This window comes from Acinonyx jubatus, chromosome B4 (assembly GCF_027475565.1).
Source record: "Acinonyx jubatus isolate Ajub_Pintada_27869175 chromosome B4, VMU_Ajub_asm_v1.0, whole genome shotgun sequence".
Taxonomy (NCBI): Eukaryota; Metazoa; Chordata; class Mammalia; order Carnivora; family Felidae; genus Acinonyx; species Acinonyx jubatus.
Genome location: NC_069387.1, coordinates 22757311 through 22783275, shown reverse-complemented (window position 1 = coordinate 22783275; position 25965 = coordinate 22757311). Strand labels below are relative to the sequence as shown.

At 36.5% G+C, this 25965-nt stretch overlaps 1 protein-coding gene across 4 annotated transcripts; it reads left to right on the top strand.

The window, feature by feature from the left end:
• Window positions 1-23: 23 nt before the first annotated feature.
• ENKUR (enkurin, TRPC channel interacting protein) lies at window positions 24-25178 on the top strand. Of its 4 annotated transcripts, none has more exons than XR_008299957.1 (5): window positions 24-333; window positions 8184-8329; window positions 12628-12851; window positions 12962-13071; window positions 15755-15892. XR_008299957.1 is itself a non-coding variant. In XM_027073668.2 (5 exons), exons 1-5 carry the CDS (start codon window positions 107-109, stop codon window positions 24080-24082), a joined length of 918 nt encoding a protein of 305 aa, XP_026929469.1. In that variant the 5' UTR covers window positions 24-106; the 3' UTR covers window positions 24083-25178. The 4 variants fall into 4 exon arrangements, 3 of the variants coding, with proteins under 3 accessions (XP_026929469.1, XP_014921785.1, XP_014921786.1); XM_027073668.2 differs by lacking the exon at window positions 12962-13071 and adding an exon at window positions 23909-25178 and having other exon boundaries at window positions 15755-15901; XM_015066299.3 differs by lacking the exons at window positions 24-333; window positions 12962-13071 and adding exons at window positions 346-799; window positions 23909-25178 and having other exon boundaries at window positions 15755-15901.
• The last annotated feature ends 787 nt before the right edge of the window (window positions 25179-25965 follow it).

The following is a 25965-nucleotide window of genomic DNA, read 5'->3' as shown; positions in this document are numbered from 1 at the left end:
GTCTCTGCGCCTGCGTCCGTCAGGGAGGGCCTGCGCGCCGGCGCGCCACACCCACGCCCCGAGCAACCTCACGCCGAACACGTGACTAGCAGTCCGCGCTCCACCTATGGGAGTCCTCCCTGCTCCTCAGGCTCCTCCCCACCCCGTCCAGCTCTTGGCAAAGGCCCTACGTCAGCCTGGCCTCAGCGGCTCGCCCCACCGCCGCCGAGATTGGCGCCTGCGCACGAGAGCCTTATTGTGTGACGCCTGCGCAGGAGCTACGCTTCCCTACGGTCTGCAGTTGAGTGTGTCTTCCTCTCCAAATATGCAGACAGAAACGAGCAGTGTGTTTAAGTAAGGGGACGCCATTCAACTCATTATTCCCAAAGGCACATATAAACGGTGGTTTCCATATTGAACTTCTCAAGCGGAAGAACTGCAGAGGGAAGAAAAATCTAGTTTACAGGGCTGCTTTCTACTTCCACGTAGCCTAGCAACTGTTTCCCAGGCAACCACGCCGTCAACAACGCGAAGCAACCCCTAGAGAATTAGAAGGGCTATTTTATTTTCTTCCCAAGAGAGGACTGCTAACAGGTCAAAGGGGAATTAGGTGAAAGAGAGAAACCTTAGTTCCGTGAGAAGTCAAGAGTAGGAAAGGAAACGGGAACCAGTGAAGAAAGGGACAGACATACTGGTATAGTGAGAAAAAAGTTGACCATATTTAAGGAGTCATTTTGGTGGCCATGGATACAACTTGCTTTTCTGAGAGCATTTATAACCTCATACCCAGTGACCGGAAGGAGCCTCCCCAGCCTCCTAGGTATGTGGGTAAACAAAAGATTATCACTTGAAACAAGAATAAGGAATAATGATGCCATTTCAAGATTAACTAAGCAACATACGACTTTTAAAAAGAAATTACATATATTTTTGTCTTAATGAAGTAGACTTGGATGCCAGCTTTTTAAGGAAGTGGCTGCAAAACCTGGGTATTTAACATCTATCTCACAATTCACGGAGAGGACGGTCCAGTGCTGTGAGAGGGCCATTTTATTGTTAGCCACCTGTTAATATAGTATGTAATTGTTTTGTAATTTAATTGTTCGTACATGATGTGGCATACAAAATAGCGTGAAATTTCTTGTTACTGAAAAAAGAAAATCACAGTTTTATTGTCCTGTGTTAGGATACTTCCTACTTGGTTTCAGGGGTTCGTTGTTTTATTTCTGACTGCACTACTGCTCCCTCTCTAAAGGGATAGTAGTTATTTCTGAGATTGTTGTCAAATATACATTCCTGTTTGTTTCTGAGGCTCAGTTTTTTGACTGGTAAGACAAAATAGATTCGTTTCTAGTCTTTTTCAGATCTGATAGTTGGATAGAAAGAAGAATAGATGGGTAGAGACCCAAAAATATATAATTGAGTTAAAAATTTTACATGGGTGTTAGGACCCCTTAAGTTCCCCCACATTTCAAAAAGGTAACCCTGAAGTAAATATCTCAGTTAGTCTCCTGTGTATAAACTTAGAACTTATGTAAATCTATGGAGAGAAAAGAAGGTAACTAGTGCAGAAGATCTTATTCCTCCTAGAATTCGAAATATTTGCTGTTCTTTACCTTTCTTCTTTTCCTGATGCATGTCAAAACCACATTGAAAGTGCGATGGGCTTTAAAAAAAAAAAGACTCTGCAACTAACTGGTTTGGGAATCATGAATAAATTTTCATTTATTTTCTTATCTATAAGACAAACTAAATGATCCGGATCATCTTTAAGGTTCCTTTCAGATCTAATGGTCAATTATTTATACTAGTAATTCCTTGGGGTATATAACATCAACAAGTGGGCAAACCCTTCCATTGTAAGCCCAAGAATCTGGTTTCAATAAGAGCAGTACCTATATTATTTTCCATTAGTTTCTCAGAATCTAGCAGAGAATGGAAAGAGGAATGTAAAGTAAGATGTGATGGACTTGTAGAATTTATGACGAATGTTCAAATTAACTATTGCTGAATGAACTTTTGGTCAAAAAATCCGGTATGTTGTACAAGATAAAGTTCCTCTTCTCTGAAACCCACTGGTAGGCTGTATTTTCTAGAGAGTACTGAACTTGAAAGTTAAGATATTTTATTAGATAGGTGTTCTGTTCATTGATAAATTAAAAAGAGGCATCTTTACTGCATATAAGTAATGTTTTTCAAGAAATTTTATAGGAACAGTCTAGTCTGTTCATTTGACAAGCAATAACTGAGCCCCTATTTATGTGTATAACATTGCCTTTGGAGAATGTTCTTGGGAAATGTTGGAAGTGATAGCACAAACTCCTTGGTTGACTCTGAAGGAATAAGTAAGAAAAAGGAACTTAGGGTGAAGGGAATAGAAGGTATCAATTGTGGTGCCAGAGAACTCTCTGTTAGGGTGAGACTGTCCACAACATCCTACACTGTCTGCAACAACCTGGGGAGGTTTTACTTTGATAAAGGTGCCATACAGGCAAACCACTAATATGTAAAAACAGAGCATAATAACACATTTAACAAATTCCTCCTCACCACACTGACACTAACTTGCCCTGACCCAATCCCCCTGTTAGTGGTGTTACGGAACCAGGCTGGAACACTGGCGGAAAAACCAAGCGGCATTCAGAGATCTTGGTGGATCGGAGATTTATTTAACACCGGTGGGCTCAGGGGAGACCATTTCTCCAAAGATCTGAGCCCTGAATGCAAGCAGGAAGCGTAATTTATAGTTGTCTGCCTCCGTATTTGGGGGGGGGGGGGGAGGGGGGTTGAGTGCATGGCAAACAGGGCAAGAAGAACCTGGAAGAGGGGTTTCTAAGCCAGAGACCAGAGCTTGTTTTAGTCCTCGTGGCCATCTTATGGTGTAAAACTTTATTCATTTTCCCAACAGTGGTAAGAATTAATCGTAAGAAGGAAACATAGGGGCACCTGGGTGGCTCAGTTAGTGAAGCCTCTGACTCCTGATTTTGGCTCAGGTCATTATTTCACGGTTTTGTGGGTTCCAGCCCTGCGCTGGGCTCTGCACACTGACCATGAGGAGCCTGCTTGGGATTCTCCCTCTCTCCCTTTCTCTCTGCCCCTCCCCGTCTTGTGCTCTTTTTGTCTCTCTCTCGAAGGAAGGAAGGAAAGGCAGGAAGGCAGGGAGGCAGGGAGGCAGGAAAGAAAGGAAGGAAGGAAGGAAGGAAGGAAGGAAGGAAGGAAGGAAGGAAGGAAGGAAGGAAGGAAGGAAAAGGAAGGAAGAGAAAGAAAGAAAGAAAGAAAGAAAGAAAGAAAGAAAGAAAGAGAAAGAAAGAAAGAAATCTATTTGCATTACTGAGTTACAAACCCAGCTTCAAGAAAGCTCACTGTGGCTCTTTGCAAGACTAGCAAGATTACTGTCCAGCTTTCACATCCTCTTGCAGTTGAACTTAATGAGCTGGGATTTAAGATCTAACAATGTTAAAGTCAATGGGAAGCCATGAATCAGTTTTCAAAATTTCAATTGCTCATGACACATGAGATGGTTTCAAAGATGTTTACCAAATTTGTCACCCTTCTGTTGATGGCTCCAGTTACTTAAAATCTCCAACCATTCTCTCTTTCCCTTTTGTTTAAGGTAATATTCCAGATATGTACCAAAAAGTTTATGGAACCATTATCTTTAACACAATACCTCCATTAATGAATTCATTAGCATTTTGACACTCATGTCCCACCATTGCCTCACATTGAAATGCCCACATGACTTATAGCTAAGGTCAGTCTCTCTCATCCTATAATTAATGTAACTGATTTTTTAAAAATCTAAACTCATCATTGATCTACGGAGATAGTTTTGCACTTTAAATCTTTCATACACTGTCTCAACCGTCCCTCCCAGCTTTGTGTCATTTGTAAATCTAATAAGTATGTCTTGTATATCTCCATCTGTCATTGAATAGGGCAAATATTTTGCTTAGTAGACTAAAGGACACTTCTTTCTAGGCTGACAGCCATTCAATGTTTGAGGGTTCAGTCAGTCATCCATGTGCATACATTAATCAATTCATATCTCTCTTATCAGTAAGGATAAGAGTCTCTGCTAACATAAAGGTGTATATTATGTCTAAGGTATTTGCCTGATTTATGAGTCAAATAATCTTTTTTAAAAAATGATATTCATTTCAGGGAATTGAAACTCCAAATGGCTCATTTAATCGTTGCTTCTCTACAGGTTTTTAGATGCTCTCTAAAATTTACATCAGATTTACCAGCATGGAGTTTCTGGATGCATGCTTATTTAATGTGGGAATATTTAATGTCTAAGCACTCACTAGTTGGCTGTTTGGTTTCTTTTAAGGCTTTCTGGTTTTCACTGGCATCAACTGTGACATGGAGTCTGAATTTCATTTTCAGAGCTTTTCATTTTTCTTGGACTATCTTTCATTTTCTTTATTTTCCATACTACTGTATTTTCTGAGGTTTTATAACATCTCTTCGTTTAAAGTCTAGTTATGTATCTGACTTTGCTAAGTAGTCTTGACTATTATGAAATCTTAGATAACATATTTATTTTCTCCTGAGGTTCTTATCTACTTTGCTGACAATTTGTATCCAATAATTCAACTGGGGAAAGCAGTAGTCCTTTTAAATGAACTTATATTCAAAGAAAGCCAGGAATATTCCAAAGTGCTTGTTTATAGAATTTTATGTTAAAATTCTCATTGCTGCCATATGTGGTCTCAGAGTTTTATGATTAGTGTTAGAAATTGTTATTCAGATTTTAATATAGCTGTCCAGTCTCTGCAGACTTCCACAATAATAACATTTTTCTTCATCTCTTGTAAAGAAAAGAAACTTTGCATGTACTAATATGGAAAGAAATCACATTATATTAAGTTTTAAAAAACAAGGTATATTTCATACATAAATAGAAACATAGAAAACGAAATTTATTTGGAAAATGGATTGAGGAGATAGAGTAAAACTAGATTTTTATTCCTTTTTAAAATTGATATATAATTAGTATATAGCATTATGATAGTTTCATCATTTTTTATTTTTGTAATTTGGAAAAATAAAAAATTATTCATAAAGTATAAAATATATTGTTTTGTATAACAAATGGGTAAGCTTTCAGCTCACAAAATAATGTATTGAATCACAAGATAGCAAATTAAAAAGAAGTGAGAGCATATACACTCTTTTCTTACCACAGGGGAAGTTATTTTATTAATCAAGAGATATCTGCCAATTCCAACTTCTGTAGGAAACTTAAGGCACAAATTTAGATTGAACATTATTTTATAAAGGTATCTAATAAACTCATTCTTTTTAGACCATAATTAATCCCCAACCATTGAATTCAAGATTGAGGAAAGGCCTCTAAAAGCAAGAAACAATTTAATGTTTTTCCAAGCAAACTTATCAGCATACATAAGAAAATAATACAAGTGGGTGCCTGGGTGGCTCAGTTGGTTGAGCATCAGACTTCAGCTGAGGTCATGATCTCACAGTTTGTGAGTTCAATCCCCACATCAATCTCACTACTGTCAGCACAGAGCCTTCTTCAGATCCTCTGTGCTCCTCTCTCCGTCCCTCCCCTGCTTGCACTCTCTCTCTCTCTCAAAAATAAATAGACCTTAAAAAGAGAGAGAGAGAATACAAGTTGTTAAAAGTGGCATAGCTAAACTTCTGCTCCCAATCAAGGATGAAATTTATCGTCTCACCTTAAACAACTAAAACATCTGAAAACAAAGTGTAAAACAATAGTTTTTCATACACTGGCCAATAGACAGCACAGAGCAGTCACCCCTAAGAAAGGAGAAACAAGCCGTACAATTGCCCCAACATTCTCCCTAGAGAGTTTCCAGGCCAAAGCTCAAGTAAGAGGAATTTAAACAAAACTCAGCAGTTCCCTTCTAGACATAAAGGATACCATGCCTAAAATGAAAATAGTCTACTAGGTGGGATTAACAGTAGCTAAAACACTGAAGAAAATATTGTTGACCTTGAAGACACAGTAATAGAACAATACAAAATGAAACAAGAAAAAAAAAGCTGAAAAGGAAAACCGTGAATCAGTGAATTGTAGACAACATCAAGCAGCCTAACATAAGTATAATTAGAATTACATAAGAAGAGAAGAGAGATGGGTAAACAAAAAATATTTGAGTAATGTCCAAAATTTTGACAAATTTAATGAAATTTCTAAATACACAAATCCAAAAACCACAATGAATGCCAAGCAGGAAGAAGAAAAAGAAGGAGAAGGAGGAGGGGAAGAAGACCATACCAAGGGACATTACAATCAAATTTCTTAAAACCAGTGATAAAGGGAAAAGTCTTAAAAACAGCCAAAGATACAAGAAACATTAAATACAAAGAAGAGAGCAAATATCTCATCAGAAACAATGGAATCAGATGTTAAAAAGTCCTTAATGCACAAGAAAGGATACAAGTTGGAAATTTGGATCTGCATAATGAAATAAATAACACTGGAAATGGCAAATACATGGGTAAATATTAGAAATTATTTTTTTCTCTTTAAATTTCTTTAAAATATAGTTGGCTTTTTAAGGGGAAAAATCACAATGAATTATGGGTTTTATAGCACATGGAAGTAAAATATATTACAACACTAGGACAAAGGTGGGATGATGGGTAAATGCAAGTATTCTTTTGTTAAGGTTTTTACACTCTATATGAAATGGTATAATGTTACTTGAAGGTAGACTATAAGTTAAACATGTATATGATAAACTTCAGAACTTACATAAAATAAAACAAAGTCAAAAAATAAAAATAAGGCAAATAAAAAGAAGAAGAATGAACAAAGTGGTATGTAGAAAACAAATAGCAAGATGGAAAATTTAAACACAGATGGAGTTTTATTCATTTTTTATTTTTACTTTTTAAATTTTTTGTTTATTTTTATATTTTCTTTTTTTCTTTTTTTGAGGGAGGAGGGGCCGAGGGAAAAGGAAAGAGAAACTCTTTAAAAACATGTTTTTAATGCTTATTTTTATTTTTGATAGAGAGAGAGAGAGAGAGAGAGACAGAATGTGAGCAGGGGAGGGGCAGAGACAGAGGGAGACACAGAATCCAAAGCAGGCTCCAGGCTCTGTGCTGACAGCTCAAAGCCTGACATGGAGCTCAAACTCACGGACCATGAAATCACGACCTGAGCTGAAGTTGGACACTTCACCAACTGAGCCACCCGGGCACCCTTGGAGAGAGAAAATCTTAAGCAGGCTCCACGTCTAGCATAGAGCCTGACTCCAGGCTCAATCTCACGACTGTGAGACCATGACCTAAGCCAAAATCAAGAGTCAGAGGATTAACTGACTGAGCCACTCAGTCCCCCGCAAATGTATTTTTAAAATTACATCAGATATGAATGGTCTGAACACCAAATAAAGGAGATTTTTAGAAAGGTTAAAGTTTCTATGCTTTCCATAAGAAAACTCCTTTAAAAATAAAGTCACAAAATAAGTAAAAAGTCAAAGATCAGAAAACACTGTGCTGCCACAAATCAAAGGAGTGCTGAAATAATTTTATTAATATGACATAGAGTAGATTTTTGAGTACAGAGTTTTAAAGGGGATAAAGAACATTACTTTATAATGATGAAGTGGTCAGTTCAAGAAGATATGATAATTTTATTTATTTTTTAAATGTTTTTATTTATTTATTTGTGAGAGAGTGAGAAAGAGAGAGAGAGAGCACAAGTAGGAGAGGGGAAGAGAGAGAGAAAGGGACAGAGAGAGAATCCCAAGCAGGCTCCACACCATCAGCACAGAATCTGATACAGGGCTTGATCTCATGAACCAAGAAATCATGACCTGAGCTGAAACCTAGAGTCAGATGTTTAACCACTTGAGCCACCCAGGCACCCTGATATGATCATGTTCTGTTCTCATGGAATTTATAGTGGGGAGAGAAAGGACACAGTTCACCAATATCAGGAATGGGAGAGGAGACCTCACCATTGATGCTACACACATTCACATGATAACAAGGAAATACTGTAATCTTTACACTGGCACCTCTCAGGGCCAAACTTCCATCTAGGGTACCTGATAGACAGGGCTCAGATAATTATGCTTTATGTCTATCTCTGAATGAATATAGACTTATATACATTAAAATGTATATCCTTTATTAAACTGTAAGCAATTTTTACTAGAAATATAAATGCTACAATTTTTTTTTTTTTTTACTTTTAGGTACGTATCCATTTTTAAGGCCTCTATTAAAGATAACACGCAAAAATGTAAAGCTGCAATGAAGACTATGGGGCCACCAAAAGTTGAACTACCTTCTCCAAAGAATTTCCTGAAGAAACATTCAATGGAAAAAACTCTACCACCCAGTAGGTTTCATCACTCTTTTTAATATTAAAAGTGCTAACAGCGGGGTACCTAGGTGGCTCAGTCAGTTAAGCAGTTGACTTTGGCTCAGGTCATGATCTCACGGTTTGTGAGCTGGAGCCCCACACCTGGCTCCATGCTGACAGAATGGAGCCTGCTTGGGATTCTCTCTCCCTCCCTCCCTTTCTGCCCCTCCCCCACTTACCCTTTCTCTCTCTCAAAATAAATAAATAAACTTGAAAAAAAGTGCTAACAGATAATTTAACTAGAATTATCTTACTGCCTATGAATATTAAATGTTCATAGGTGATTGGTTTACCTCATATTTAACAGAAACTGAGAGGCTAGGAGAAAGTAGAAGTAGAGAATTCAGTGGAAAAAGAAGGTGGAGAATGCTGAGTTATACCCCAAATAGCCTTTCCCTGTTATGGTGCATACATCTGAATGACATCTTGGACTATTTAATGAAGCCCTACCGCTAGCACCACATGCCTCACCATCCTAGTCCCTAGCCGTATGACTTCAGTAACAAATGACAATTATAAGAAGAGTCCTAAGCCCCAATGAGAATATGGCCTAGCATCTAAACCCTGTCTGGTCTTCCCTGCAAGAGATGAGAATCACAACTGTTATACCAGCTGAAGCAACTATCAGGCATGGGCTTTAACTCTCCCAGATCTCTAAGACCATTAGGACAGCAAATAAGTCAGGTGTAATGGAGGACCCTTCGTGAATGTGTGGTAGACAGAGCCAGCTTCTCGGGCATTCGCATGGGGAGGGCCACATGCTGAGGAGCTTGGTTTAATGCTTTGCTTTTGCCATCTTGAAATTCTTGATGTTTGATCAAGGTGCCCCATGTTGTCTTTTTGTACTAGGCATTGAAAATTATGTAATAATGGTCATCGAGCATATAGATTTTAGGAAGAAGGCTATCTGGAAAATGGGTGTATGCATGGAAGAAGCTTCTTCCCATCCTGGGTGTATCTTTCCTGATGTTTTAAGACAATAGAGAGGAGAGAGAAATTAGTCTCTCTCTTTTAAAAAGTTAGCCTTTTTTTGTCACCTGGCATCAAGAAAATAATTCAACACCTGAAGTCCAGCTAGGGTGGATCTTTTGACAAAAGTGGAACTATTTCTCCCTATGGCAATATTTGCTATCCCACAATCCTCTTGCAAAACCCATGTGCCATGACAAAGGATGAGGACATTATCAGGAAAGAGGGAAAAAAGCACATCTAAACATCCACGCATAAGTTCATGTCTTCAAAAGTCTATTTTGTGTCTTTGTCAAGAGGAGTCTTGGTATTTTGTGACTCACAACCACTTGTGAACACTGGAAAATTGTAAAATGAAATTAGTTTATGTCAATGATATTAGTTGGGTTCTCATGTATCCTCTGTAAGGTTAAGCACATTATACAATACACTGCCAAACTATATAAATCCTAAACATCAAATAAGGAAAAAAGGGAAGAAGTCTATCTCTCCCATTATAACAGGACAACACAAGCACAAAATTATATCTGCCTTATGAATAATCAAGAAAGCTGGGGTGTTGTAAGAGTTCAATACAATGAGTTAAAGGTTATATATATGTATATATATATATATATATATATGTGTATATATATATATATATATGCATGCCAAGGCTGCTGCTAGTCTCTTTTTTTTTTTTTAATTTTTTTTTTCAACGTTTATTTATTTTTGGGACAGAGAGAGACAGAGCATGAACGGGGGAGGGGCAGAGAGAGGGAGACACAGAATCAGAAACAGGCTCCAGGCTCTGAGCCATCAGCCCAGAGTCTGACGCGGGGCTCGAACTCCCGGACCGCGAGATCGTGACCTGGCTGAAGTCGGACGCTTAACCGACTGCGCCACCCAGGCGCCCCTCTAGTCTCTTTTTGAATATTCTGCCATTTCAAACACAATAGTTTTGATGCCAGAAATTTGTTAGACACACTGAAAACAGATACATGAACATTTCTCTAAATTCAATTGATAGAACATTGACATGACTACAAGGCTGTGTTGACATTGCCATTTTGACATAACATTAAAAAGCCAAACCATTTGGTTTTCAGATTTATTATCCCAACTGCCAAATAATTTGTGAAAAGACATCTTCATCCCATTTTCCAAGCCTCACCCCATTGCCAACCCCTCCTCCTGGGATGAGAGAAAAGATGATGTTTAGGTAGGTTAAGGGAAAGAAGGTGGCCAGTGTTAGGCTCCATCCACTGGACAATCATAACCAACCAAGCGTTGTCATTTGCTCTAATTCCTCACCTAAGAATGAATTATCAGTCTTTCTGAACTGTTTCCTCACGTTCTAAGAATTTAGTTTACCTCTTATATACATTTATAAAACTACATATTCCCTTATAGCTACAGGAGCCATTTGCATGCACTTTCAACTCATAATTAAATTTGGCCAATGAATAATTTCAGTGTGAACATCTAGAGGAGAGATACCTCTGATTTTTTAGGCAAAAATTATGCAAATATGATTTGGTTAAGTGTATCTGGCAGAAAGAAACTCTTTGGGTTGTAACAACGAGTCCTTATTCTCTGCTCCAGGCTTTATAGGAACTCCAAATGAAATCTCTAACAATGCTCACAACATCTCAGTAATGTATTACATAGGAAGATACTATTTTGGTAGATCAGAAACAGTAAACAACTTTCACATATGGTTCAAGCAAATATATATATTATATTCTACATATTAAATTTAATTTTTCTTTCCCCACTATAAACTCCATGAGAACAGAACATGAGAGTTCTCTCCATAAGAACTTTGTCTCTTTTGTTTACTATTGTATCTACAGTTCCCAGATCATTAACTGGGGACATGGTATTTGCTCAACAAAAATATGCTGCCTGAATTCATGAATAAACAAATTTTCCAAAAACTCCTTTATAATATTTCTAGGTGTGTAGAATTATATCAGAAGTATTAGTTTGCTGGAGCTGCCATAACAAAGAATCACAGATTGAGGAGCTTGAACAGAAATGTATTTGGTCACAATTCTGAGTGCCAGAGTCCAAGATCAGGGTGTTGTCCGAGTTGGTTTCTTCTGAGGCCTCTGTTCTTCGCTTGCAGATGGCTGTGTTTTCATTTCTTTTCATATGGTCTTCCTTCTGTGTGTGTCTGTGTCCAAATTTCTTCCTCTTCTAAGGACGTCCATTACATTGGGTTAGGACCCACTCTAGAGTGACCTCATTTTAACTTAGGTACCTCTTTAAAACCCTGTGTCCAAAGGGTTTTACCTCTGGTACTGGTGTTAGGGCTTCAACATATGAATATTGGGAGGGACACAATTCAGCCCATCATGAGAGGTTAATCCAGTCCTTAGACTTTCTAATAATATCTTTTTTCCTGCTAATACAAGTCACATAAACTCATAAAAAAAAGTTCAAACAGTGCAGAAATGAATAAAGCCAAAGTACCTAGTAATTGTGTGGAGTTAAGATTTGAATAAGGTTTTGTCAAGACGTCTGTTGCCTTCAGTTCTTGGAAATAAATTGTAATTATTTTACATTCTTTTCTGAAAAACCATTTTGATGTGGCTGTATCAAAATAGATGAGATGGAATGGTCAAGTTGAAGAGGCTGTGTAAAAATGGCCAATTTCATCTGCTGCTAATGAAGAGAATGTGGTAGGGAGAAATAAATAAGATGAATTCTGTATAGTAGTAATTTTAGGAAGTGAGATGCAATCAGGGAGGAGCGAATAGGAAAGTTCAACTGTGTTGGTAATTTTTGTTAAGCTGCATGTTGGGTACATAGTTATTACATGATCTTCATACCTTATAGTAACAAGAGTTCTGGTGAAAAAAAAATCCATACAGTCTTGGATTTTCATCAAGTTTGATGTATTGGTGATTTTGCAATAACTTTCCTTTGAATAAGCAATTATTAGCAATATTGGTAGTACTCAGAAAAGAGTTTTAATGTTTCTTTGAATTTTTTCCAGTGAGAAAGCTGAACATTTGTTGTTGAGATCTTTATTAGAAAATATTTTCACAATAACTAGTAAAAATATATTGGTTAGCTAGCATATGATTTGGGGGGCTTATCTCCTTTCCTTAGGTTAGTATATTGTTCTTCAGCATGTTAATTGATTATGTTGCACTTAATATTTTGCATTTATGATTACTGATTTTTTACCCAAAATATTTGAATATATTATTAATAAAACTCTAATATCCTCATGGTAAAATATCTAGATATTATAAACAGTGTTGAATAGCAATGTTTATAATTTAATATTAACAAGGGTATGTTATATTTAACAGAAAAAAAGTTTGATCGGAATGAGCCCAGAAAGCCTCCTGTGCCACTGAGAACTGATCATCCAGTCATGGGAATACGAAGCGAAACAAATTTTATAAACACAAATGCAGCCGATGTCATTCTGGGAGTGACTAAGAAGCCTAAACCAATTTATGTTGACAAAAAAACTGGAGATAAGCATGATCTTGAAACGTCAGGACTATTTCCAAAATACATCAATAAAAAGGTAACCTTATAATATATTACTGGGCCTAAAATTCAAATAATTTAAGAATGATGTTCATAATGATCATCTATATTATCACTAACAGTGCTCTCACTGGGAAAATTATCTAGATTGCCAATTATCATTCCTCTGAAGTCTGTGCTTGATCCAATTATATGTGATGAAATTATGAAGAATTTGGAAAGAATAACACCATGTTGCCTAGCAGAGGAAAACTCGGGTTGTTCCCTTAATTTCAATTATTAATATATTTACCAATTCTAACAGTCTCTGAAAGATGTTAATTTTTAGTGAGGTAGAAATTTCATGAAAAGCATAGTCATTACTATGAATCATTACTAAGAAATAGCTTTTCAGAAAGTCCTAAGGGACACCTGGGTGGTTCAGTTGGCTAAGCATCTGACTCTCGATTTTGGCTCAGGTCATGATCTCATGGCTCCTGAGTTCATGAACTCTCTTGGGATTCTTTCTTTCCCTTTCTGCCCCTCCCCTGCTTGTACTCTTTCTCTCACTCTCTCAAAATAAGTAAATAAACTTAAAAAAAAAAATAAAGTCCTAAGATTTAGTCATTAGGCTGCAGGATCTTGGTAGCAGAATGAGGAAAAATGAAGAGGAAAATAATTTTAGAGCCATCTCTCCTATCAGTGTACAATTTCAGCTTGAATGTGCTTGGAGTAAAGGAGACCTTGAAAGTACTATACAATAATCTAGTCCTTTGGGGACCTTCATCTCTATCTGAAAAGGTGCTCATCGTAGAGGCATACAATTTCATTGGTGAAAATTATAGGAGCCTGAGTTCATTTAAATATAGAAGACCTTTAAAATTTGAAAAGCTTACAAAAATACCTTATACAAAACCTATTTCACTTTGTATACTTACAGAGTACAAAGTTGCTTAGAACACACATAGGAAAATATGAGTGCACAATCCTAAAGAATAGTAATATGTAATAATGAGTCATGGCAAAAAAAAAAAAAAGAAGAAAGGAAGGACAGAAGGAAGAAAGGAAGGAAGAGGAAAAATAGAAAAGAAATTGCAACGAAATTGCAAAGAAATTGTATGAAGGGCTTGCACTGAGGTAGTCCAATGATCTACCATGATAAATCCAATGCCTGTTCAAAGCTGAAACAGGAACTTCGAGGCTGTCGTCAGAGCACACCACCTATTCTCTCAGAAACTCTTACCACTCCATAAGCTAAGACACTTCTGGAAGACCTCAGTAGGTATCGAGGGGTTGGCAGCACATGCTCATAAAGTTATGTCAGACTTCTTTGAGTACTTCCTCCTTCTGTGTCCTGGAGGCTGCTCATATTCCTTGTCCCATGGGGCGTGGACAAGCAGAAATTTCAGTCTCCTGGCTGACTCTTCAGAGCCATTTCCAAGCCATTATTTCTCCACGATGACATAAAAACCCTTCTCCTTTGCTGGTTATGCCACCAGTGACCACTTTGTGCCCCTCTTCTGACTGCCTTCTGCCCCAGCTGTCCACTTCAATGCATCTTCTTCCCTGAACGGAAAATTGAGAGTATTCCACATGGAGACAGAAAAATGTGAAGTTAATCTACCTGTGCTTGTTTACCAAGCCATGTAAATGCTCTGCACCGATGGTGTTGCTGGCCAAGCCTTCAGGGCTCATGAAGGACTTCTCAACTTACTTCCCACTGATCAGAGTTCAGTTTTAAAAATCTGTGAATGATAAGTGAGATAGTAAGCCTTTTGAAGGGAAATGCCATTTTTTAAAGTTTATTTATTTATTTTGAGAGAGAGAGAGAGAGAGAGAGGCAAGGAGGGGAAGAGAGGAGGAGAGAGAGAGAATCCCATGCAGGCTCCGCACTGTCAGCACAGAGCCCAATGCAGGGCCCAAACTCACAAACCAGGAGATCATGACCTGAGAGGAAACCAAGAGTCAGACGCTTAACCGAATGAGCCACCCAGGCGCCCTGGGCAATGCCAGTTTTTAAAAAGTGAGTGAACCTCATGTTTTAGGTCCAAATGGAATGTTATATGCCCATTCGTGCCATGAGAAACCATTGGTGAAAACAAACCGAGGTATACAGCAATAATAGGAAGACAGTGTTTCCAGTTCTCCCTCTGTGATCTTTAAGAAGTCATTAGATTTATCCCAGGATTGTAGTGAGGGTTAAATGATATAAAACCTGTCAAGCACTTGACACAGTATCTGGCACCTAATAAAAGTTCAATAGAGAATGGGTATTATTAATTATTAACATTAATGGTATGCATTAGCCCTCAGCAACCCAGCACACGGGAGCATTTCAGATCACTGAAGCTTTTACCCATCTGTGAGAGAGCTCTTTTTCCTAAAATGTCTTACCTTATTCCCTTTATTAAACAGAATATGCCGAAAATAATGTTGTGGTGACTCAGAATCATTATTATGAACATCAGGATCTGTACCGAGCTTTAATGAGGTGTTGCCCTAAGTGTTTCCGGAAACGAATTGGACTGTTTACCACTGCACTAATTTACCAGAATGCTATGGTATAGCATTTATTTGTATAGTGTTTTGCAACTTTCCAGAACACATTTATAGCTAGGATTTCTACCCCCTTTTTTTTTAGCCAGGGTGGGTTAAGTTACACTTTGATGACAGACAATCCCCAATTTCAGCAGCTAAAAACCAACTAAATTTTATTGTTTGCTTACACTCCATGTCCACTGAGAGTTGGCAGCTGTGCTTCTCGGGTTTAAAAGATGAGAATCAACAAGTTCCCAATGAGAAAAGAGAAAATAAAATTGAATTTTGTCAATTTTCCATGTTCTGAGCAAAGACTTTAAATCTGTAACATTTCTTTTTCTCCCAATCACTAGTTGGTATGTATACATATGTAAGTTGCATTCAGGATATTGATTTTTTTTTTTTCTGAAAAATCCTTATAAGGATTACGGTGTCACACCTGAGTATATATGTAAGCGAAATGAGGAAGTAAAGAAAGCCCAAGAAGAATATGATAACTATATCCAGGAAAACCTTAGGAAAGCGGCTATGAAAAGGATTTCTGATGAAGAAAGGGAGGCAGTTCTTCAGGTAAGTATCCCGTAATTTATATTCATATGTAACACTTTAGAACATCTGTGAAAGAAAGGTCCATTGTCGATGATTCTTAAAGCCTGCCCCTTGACTCTAAAATCAGAACGCTTTCATTTGGTTATGGTGACAACTACATGCGGCACACTGGGTTCTTTGGGGAGAGCAAAAGTTGTAATATAAGAATTATTGAATAATGTTTTGTTTACAATTTTGTGAGCTGTTGTTTTTTCCTGGGATAGTTAGTGTCGTAGGGAAGCCCACCTTCTCCTTCAATGAACATGCAGAAGTAAGGCAAAAAAGCATTTTTATTTTCATTCTCATGTCCCTGAATTTTTCAAAAATAATATCCATAAAATAGATATTTTTCACTAGATGGAGCTCTAGAATAATTGAAACAGTTCCTAGACCAAATTTTTTTTTCTTTCCTGTAAGCCAAATGTCCAAATTTTAAAATAACCAGCTGTGAGGTTTTTAATATATTTTCCTTATTTTGAATACAATAGACATAAAGATATATGACCTTATGTGTTTAGTGCAAGAAGCATTTAAAATATTGAGAGATGTGAGCAGGGTTGCTCCATATCTTAGGAGATTATTTATTAAGCACCTAATTGTTCTCTTCTAAAGTCATGCTATCTTGGGGCACCTGGGTAGGTCAGTCAGTTAAGCGTCTGACTTCGGCTCAGGTCATGATCTTGTGGTTTGTGAGTTTGAGACCCGCGTCAGGCTCTGTAATGACAGCTCAGAGCCTGGAGCCTGCTTCGAATTCTGTGTCTCCCTCTCTCTCTCTGCTCCTCCCCTGTTCATGCTCTCTCTCTCTCTCTCTCTCAAAAATAAATAAACATGAAAAAAAATTTTAAACTAAATAAGTAAATAAATAAAGTCATGCTATCTCTTCTAGAGATAAAAATAGTACTTTATTCTTTGTTTTGTTAGTTTTGAAAGATTTCTACAAATCCATTTCTAATGACCTTTTAAAAACATTAAAAAAATTTTCCTACATTAACTTCTGTTGAAAATGGATTTGTATGCTGTTATAAATTCTTAACATTTTATCAATGTCATAATAGTAAACATTTACTAAATTCCTGCTTTGCATATAGTATCATGCTAAGCCTCATGGATGATAAAAAGGGCATGAGATAAAATTCTACTATAGATAATGTTATAATATAATAAGAGGTGATATGTATATATGTAGATGTGTGTGTGTGTGTGTGTGTGTGTGTGTGTGTGTGTGTGTGTGTGTGTGTAGAAATCATAAGTTTTGTTAGGTTCCATGACAGAGTATCTATCCACTGAAGTATGTAGGTACATGTCTTTATCTGGGCCTTCAACTGCACAAGAAGAGGCTATTCCAGACAGCAGAAGTGGTCTAAAGGCAAGGACAGTGTCTCTTTGTTGACAGCCTTTGTTGAGTACCTTACTCAGTACCCAGTATAAACACAGATGTTTAACACAGGTGTGCTGGAAAGAAGAAAGGAAGAAGGTAGGCAAGAAGACTGGAAGACAGGGAGGTGGGACTTTGCATGTCATTTTCACAAAGACTACTGGTTTTTGGTCCATTCTCTCTCTCACTTTCTTTTTCTCTCTTTCTCTTTCTCCTTCTCCAACCCCATCTCTCCGTAGTTCAGATTCTATCATCTTTAGAAAGTACATGCTTTTGTGAAAGCCAGGTTTTTATATCTAACCGATGCTGGAAAATAGGAAAAGGCACCAATAGATAGATCATCTGGACAGAAAATCAATAGGAAAACCTTAGCCTTAAATAACACTTATTAGACCAGATGGACTTAACAGATATATACAGAACATTCCATCCAAAAGCACCAGAATATACATTCTTCTCAAGTGCACATGGAACATTTTTCAGGATAGACCATATCTTATGCCATAAAACAAGTTTCAGTAAATTTAAGAAGATGGAAATCATATCAAGCATCTTTTCTAACCACAATGGTATAAAAGTAGAATCAATTACAAGATGAAAACTAGAAAAATAACACACATATGGAGACTGAATAATATGCTAATGAACAACTAATGGATCAATAAAGAAATCAAAGGAGAAATAAAAAATACTTTCAGACAAATGAACATAGAAATACAACTAAAATATATGGGATGGCAGTCTAAGAGGGAACTTTATAACAATTAAAATCTCAAATAAGCCATCTAACTTTATACCTAAGCTAGAAAAGAACAAACTAGAAAAAGAAGAACTAGAAAAAGAAGAACAAAATAAACCCAAAGTTCTAGAAGGAAGGAAATAATAAAGATCAGAGTGGAAATAAATGAAATAGAAACTAAAAAGACTAGAAAAGATCAATTAAATTAAGCACAGTTTCTCTAAAAAGATAAATTAACCTTTAGTTAGATTCACTAAGAAAAAAAGAGGACTTGGGGCGCCTGGGTGGCTCAGTCGGTTAAGCGTCCGACTTCGGCTCAGGTCACGATCTCGCGGTCTATGAATTCGAACCCCGCGTCGGGCTCTGGGCTGAGGGCTCAGAGCCTGGAGCCTGCTTCCGATTCTGTGTCTCCCTCTCTCTCTGCCCCTCCCCGTTCATGCTCTGTCACCTTCTGTCTCAAAAATAAATAAACGTTAAAAAAAATTTTTTTTAAAAAGAAAAAAGAGGACTTAAATAAATAAAATCAGAAATGAAAGAGAAAAAGTTACAACTGATGCCACAGAAATACAAATGATCATAAAAGACTACTATGAACAGTTCTATGCCAACATTTTGGACAACCTAGAAGAAATGGATAAATTCCTAAAAACATACAGTCTTCAAAGACTGAATCATGAAGAAGTAGACAATCTGCATAGACCAAGTGCTAGTAAGTAGATTTAATCAGTTATCAGAAAACTCCCAACAAATAAAAGTCCAGGGCCAGATGGCTTCACTGGTGAATTCTACCAAACATTCAAAGATTTAACATCTATCCTCCTCAAACTCTTCCAAAACGTCAAAGATGAAGGAATGCTTCCAAATTCATTTATAAGGCCAGCATTACCCTGATACCAAAACCAGACAAGAACACCACACACAGTCACAAACCATAGACCAATATCCCTGTTGAACATAGATGCAAGAAACCTCAACAAAATATTAGCAAATCAATTTCAATAATACATCAAAAGTATCATTTGCCATGATCAAGTGAGATTTATTTCAGGGATGAAAAGTTGGTTCAATACCTGCAAATCAATCAACATGATAGACCATATTAATAAAATGAAGGATAAAAACCATATGATTATTTCAAAGATGCATAAAAAGTATTTGACAAAATTCACCATCAATTTAATTATAAAAATTCTCAATGAAGTAGGCATAGATGGAATGTACTTCAGCATTATAAAGGCCATGTGTGACAAGACCACATGCTGAACAGTGAAAAGACAAGGATGCTCTCACCACTTTCATTCAACAGAGCATTGGAAGTCCTAGACAGAGCGATTAGGCAGGGAAAAGAAATAAAAGCCATCCAAACTGGAAAAGAAGTAAAACCCACTAATTATGGATGACATGATTTTTCTGCCAAAAATCTGTTAGAACTAATAAATGAATTTAGTAAAGTTGCACAGCACAAAATCAAGATCTGTTTTGTTTTTATATACTAACAACAAACTTTCAGAAACAGAAATTAAGAAAATAATTCCATTTACAATCACAATAAAAAGAATACAATACCTAGGAATAAATTTAACCAAGGAAATGAAAGATCTTTGCACTGAGAACTTGTAAGACACTGATGAAAGAAATTGAAGAAGACAAAATAAATTGAAAGGTATTTCATGCTCATGGATTGAAAGAATTAATATTGTTAAAATGTCTATATTACTCAAAGCAATCTAGAGATTCAATGCAATCCCTATCAAAATTTCAAAGAACAAAGTTGGAAGAATCACACTCCCTGATTTCAAACCATATTATTAGGATATAGTAAAAAACAGTATGGTATGGGCATGAAAACAGACACATATATCAATGGAACAGAACAGAGAGCCCAGAAATAAGTCCATGCATATATGGTCAATTAATTTATGACAAAGGGGCAAGGATATACAATGAAAAAAGGACAATCTCTTTTAAAAGAGTGTTGGGAAAACTGGACAGCCACATGCAAAAGAATGAAACTGGACCATTATCTTTCACCATATGGAAAAATTAACTCAACAAAGATTAAAGATTTGAACATAAGACCTGAAGCCATAAAACTCCTAGAAGAAAATATAGGTAGTAATTTCCTTGATATCAGTCTTGGCAATGATTTTTTTGGATCTGACTCTAAAGGCAAGGGCAACAAAAGCAGAAATGAGCAGCTGGGACTACATCAAACTAGAAAGCTTCTGCACAGGGAGGGAAATCATCAACAAAATGAAAAGGCAACCACCTGAATGGGAGAAGATATTTGCAAATCATATATCTGGTAAGAGGTCAATATCCAGAATATATAAAGAACTCATACAACTCAACAACAACAGTAACAACAACAACTAAAACCCAAACAATCCAATTAAAAAATGGGCAGAGGATCTGAATAGATACTTTCCCAAAGAAGACATGCAAATGGCCAACTGGTACATGAAAAGATGCCCGACATCACTAATCATCAGGGAAATGCAAAGTAAAAACCACAATTAAATATTGCCTCACATCTGTCAGAATGACTATTACCAAAAAGACAATGAAAAGTGTTCATGATGATGTAGAGAAAAGGGAAACCTCATGCCATGTTGGAGGGAATGTAAATTGGTGCAGTTACTATAGAAAACATTAGGGAGGTTATTCAAAATTTAAAAATAAGACTATCAAATGATTCAGTGATTCCGCTTCTGGGTATTTATCCAAAGAAACTGAAAACACTAAGTTGAAAAGATATATACCCCCCTATATTCACTGCAATATTATTTACAATAGCCAAGATATAAAAGCAATCTAATTGTCCATATGTGTGTGTGTGTTATGCTAAGTGAAATAAATCACACAGAAAAAGACATACTATATGATTTCACTTACATGTGGAATCTAAAAAACAAATCAAAACAAAACAAAATTCATAAGAGTGGTGGTTGCCAGAAGGTAATGCGGTTGGGGGTGGGTGAAATGGGTGAAGGAAATCAAGAGATACAAATTTCCAGTTATAAAATAAATAAGTATGAGGATGTAATGTACAGCATGATGACTATAGTCAGTAATATTGTGTAACACGTTTGAAAGTTGCTAAAAGAGTAAATCTTAAAAGTCTTCAGTACCAGAAAACATATTTTGTAACTTTCTACAGTGACAGGGTAGCTAGGCTCATATAGTTGTATGTTCTTGAGTCAGCCACATTCTGCTCATTCTTCATAAAATAATAGTCTCACTATACCTGCAAGGGGTCATCTAGTCTAATGATTCCACACTTCTCATTTTACAGATGAGGATATAAAATGCAAATATATTGAGTTTTGTTATCTATTCATTCATTTGAACACCTACCACGTTCCAGGCACTGTATCCAGGCCAGGGGGTACTATTGTGAGCAAGACAACTGCAATCTTTACTGACAGTGAACTTAGAGTTTGGTTTACATTTGCCCTTGGTCACAAAATTATCGAGTAGCTAAAAAGGGACTAAAACCTACATCAACCACTTCATAGGTCAGTGTTTCCCCACTACGTCATACACACATGCATAGGAAGTAACAAAAGGAATCTCTGTCAGTCGGAGATCCAACAGGAAATACAAGGGACCTTCAGCCAGGATTCAGGATTCTGAATTTATGAAGGAACTATTTACAGAAGTGAAGCAGGGCTAAGGGAGCAAACAAAAAACACCAAAGCACCTCAGGACTGAGGACAGTGGGAATCCATCACCACCCTAGGCTTAACAGCAGAGGCAAGAAAGTGTTACCAGAGCATGATAAGATCTGGAGCCTGGAAAAGGGGCCACCTATCAGGATTGCAATTACAGACAGATGAGCCAGAACTAGCGTCCAGGTAGTCAAGGGAGAGGAAGAAGAAATGCCCCAACCTCTCTCTCCTCCCACCAGTGCTGATTCCAGAGGCTGGAGGGCAAAAGAGCTGGAGGTATTGTGGGGAGCCCGCCCACAAGAATGAACTCTGACTCCCACCCCACAACACCATGGCGCTCATCACAGAGCAGGACAAGAAGGTGGAGAATGGATGGGGGTGTTGTGGGCACAAAAGAAACATGGAACCGGAGCCACTTATTTATTTTATGACTGCTTCTTCCTAGTTGAAGTTTTCCCCAAATTAATGATAAAAAAAATGAAGAAAGAAAAATTAATAAAAAAAATCACTGCAATGAATAAAAGATGTTTTAGATGCAGTACCAAAAGTCAGTTTTAAAAACAGCAAAGAGGCTATTTCAATATAATATGAAATATGAGTTACATCTAGTTCCCATCTCTGGCTGTTGACTTTGATCCAAACATTTTTGTACACACTGGAAGATAAAGCAAACTATCCTTTAAAAGATAAAGGCTACAGAGAAAAAGTGTAGCTGCTGTGACCACAAGTAATGTGGAAATATCACTCAAGTAGCTAGAAAAACCTTTGATATTTGAAAGTGTATAAATGCATGGATTTCCTCTCTGCAGTAGACACCCCTGTGGAGCACTGTGGAAACATATTTTTCATTTCATAATAAAAGACTATGAAAAAAGAATTCTGAGGTCATCTTTTTGGAATACATCTCATACACTATTAAGGACTATACGCTAACCCATCCCCCTCTTTTTAAAATTTAACCCGGATATCTTCCCTCTATCTTTTCTTTAAACCCTTTATCTAGGCTCACTCAATGAGGGTTCAAAATCCGTTGCCCTTTCCCCCAGCCAACCTATTCTAGTTCTCATCATCATTTTAACCTAAGCATAGAAATAAGCCATTGAAATTTTATTATCCCCCAAAAGTTTTTACAAGATTAAATTTGTACAATGAGGGCTTATTATGAAGGTGTGATTATAAGGCACTTCTAATCTTTTCCACAACCTAAATATATAGCCATGGATTTCAAGGACTGTATTTTCAAGACAATATTTTAAATTCTATGTTCAGTTTGACTGTTTTTGTGTAAATAAAATGATTTGTGCATCAATAGTGAATAATAGTGTTAATTTTTCAAATTTCAGAGCACGAATTCGATTAGAGGTTTTGGCCCATTTTGTCAATGAGATCTCTAGTGCACTGTCATAAGGGACTATGCAGAGATGAAATTACCTTTATTGCTCCTAAAAGATCCCTAATTTTGAATTCATAGATTACTGAGAATATAAAGCATTAACTCATTAACTACATTATTGAATTAGCATGTGTGTTACATTTAATGACGTCTCAGTCATTTCTAGTATACATTAATGGGAAGTATAGATCCTTTGACTATATGAAGAGTTCTTTATAATACATGGAAAAAATACATAAAAGATCATCTCTTGTTAAATTGAGTTTTGGCATTTATGCAATTCCATTTAATCACATATAAGCAAACATGCCATGCAAGCCCAAATCAAGCCTTTTCATGAATGAAGATAATGGCTTAAAAAAAAGTTAAAGAAAAAAAACCTAAAATTTTTACAATAAACAATTTCCTATTCAAAAATATGTTTTGCCTGGTGAGGAGGTGTGGGGGTGGGGGTGGATATCACTTTTAAATTGTTTTTACCAAAACATTTGCTATGAGTTTAGTTTCATACTACTTGTAACTCTGCACATTCATAGTTGATGGTAAAAACAAGTACAGTAACATTAAAAACAGAGCAAATAAATACTCCCTCTGGGAATTGAACACACAATCGAGGACAGGACTTGGCCTCTGTATAATATGTTTTGTTACTTAGCCAAGTACTTGATAAATACTTATCATCCTGTAACGTTATCTTCCTCTGTTTTCTTTATCAATTTGCATTTTTCTTCACTAGTATACTTTTTTTTTTTTACCATTGACATTACTTTTGCAGCTACTTTAATATTTACGGTGTTCGTCACATTTGCAGGGGCTGAAGAAGAACTGGGAAGAGGTACATAAGGAGTTCCAGTCCCTCTCTGTGTTCATCGATTCCATACCGAAGAAGATTCGCAAGCAGAAGCTGGAAGAAGAAATGAAGCAGCTGGAACATGACATCGGTGTCATTGAAAAGCACAGAATTATTTACATTGCCAATAAGTAATAACGGATTTCTAAAATAGAGTCATTTTCACATAGGAAAAAGCCCTCTGGAAAACATAAACATGAAACTTTGCTTTTCAAAAAGGAAAATACTCTGAAAGAGAATAAAAATAGTTTTTACCGAAATGCTTAGGCAATGTTTAAAGGATAATTGAATTATTCTACTTACATGAGGGAGAATTCTGTTTTTACCAGCGTTACGTTTTCTAAGCATGAAGTTTGATGTTGTGTGTTCCAACATGTAGTATAATCCATTATTATTATGTACTTGTTTCACATAAATATTAATTTCCGGGCCCCAAAGAATAAAGCCAGCACTAGGAACTTCCGATTTTTTCTACACTGCACGATACAAAGCACACAACATTAAAAACTTAAGTATTTTGAATTGGAAATAGTGGCATATGCTTTCTTGCTTCTCCAGTGTTCTTGGCGTATTTTTTCAGAACCGCCCACGTTTAGCAGTGTATATTCTAGGATAGCCTATGTCATTTCCAACCATTCCCAACTGCAAATATTTTCAATGTCTATAATGCTATATATGCCGAAGGGGCTTATATTTCAAGGAAGAAAAATGAAGAAGGCAGCATAAAATCAAGAACACAATTTACAAAATGCATCACTGAGGATAATCAAAGAGAATAACTTTCTTCCAAGCATACCAACTTTTAAAAACTTTTCTATTCACTGTAAGTGCTTTACTCCATAATTCATTATATGTGTTGCACTGAAATGGGATGTTGCTTTTTCTTTTTGGTCCTATGTATCTATTTTTTGAATTCTAATGTTTCTATTTGTAAGATTAATTTATTAAGCAATAAATTTATGTGAGTAGAGCTGTCTTCAACTCTATGGCTATAAGGAAAGTCTAAAAGGAAAAGATTTTTTTTATGAAACTTTAGAGAAATTCAGTAATACATATGAAATAGAAAATATCAGAGAATAACAACATCTGCTACTAACACTGATTTTAATCTTATGGAAAATAGAAAAAAATATGGCAACCTTTTGAGACTTTTCCCAAACAGAATTTGAGAGCATGGTACAAAAGCTTACTTTAAATAAAATGGTTATACACAAATGTTTTTGAAAACTCACTTTAGGCTTTTTTCATATCTTTTTATGAACATCATTTCTTTATTTCTTTATCACCTTCAAGCAGATCTAAAATTAAAGATAGCAATTATCCAGAATGGGTGGTTGCCTCTTAGGGTAAGCTAATAGCTATAACAATAAACCCCCAAATGTATAATAATAACATAATAGAAACTCATTTCTTGCTCACATAACAGTACTGTGCTGTGAATACATGAGCAGAAACTCTTTTGCACACAGTTGCTCAAGAACCCAGACCTAGGGAGTGGGTAGGCTCTGTTCTATCCAGAGTTGGGAGACTCATGGACAGGCCAAACCTAGAAAAGATACACACCATTTCTGTTTGCATTTTCTAAGTCAGTTACACTAATTGCACCAACTACCTCCAAATCTTATTTGCCTGATAAAAATTTCTCATTTACATTATTGTCCTATGTTAATGAGGAGGGTATGTCCTCTGTTTTCATGCAGTCAGTTAGGGACTCAAGTCTCCTTTCGTCTAGTGGCTCTGCTCAGTACAGCCATCCTTCTCCGTGACACTTAAGGATAAGATGTAGAATTTTATTTGTGAGATGATTCCTATACATACTAAATTTTAAATAATTCAAAGTCAGTAGCAATGCAAAGAAATCCGAATTATTTCAGCTTTATCATGGTTATGTTTTGGGGCCATGAATGAGAGTTGCCTTAAGTGATATCCCTGTGGTTCTAATGGATGATTTTTCTCTCGATTTCTGTAAATTCCTACTAAAGAATACATACTTTTCCCCAGGCCCACAATGTTGTGCT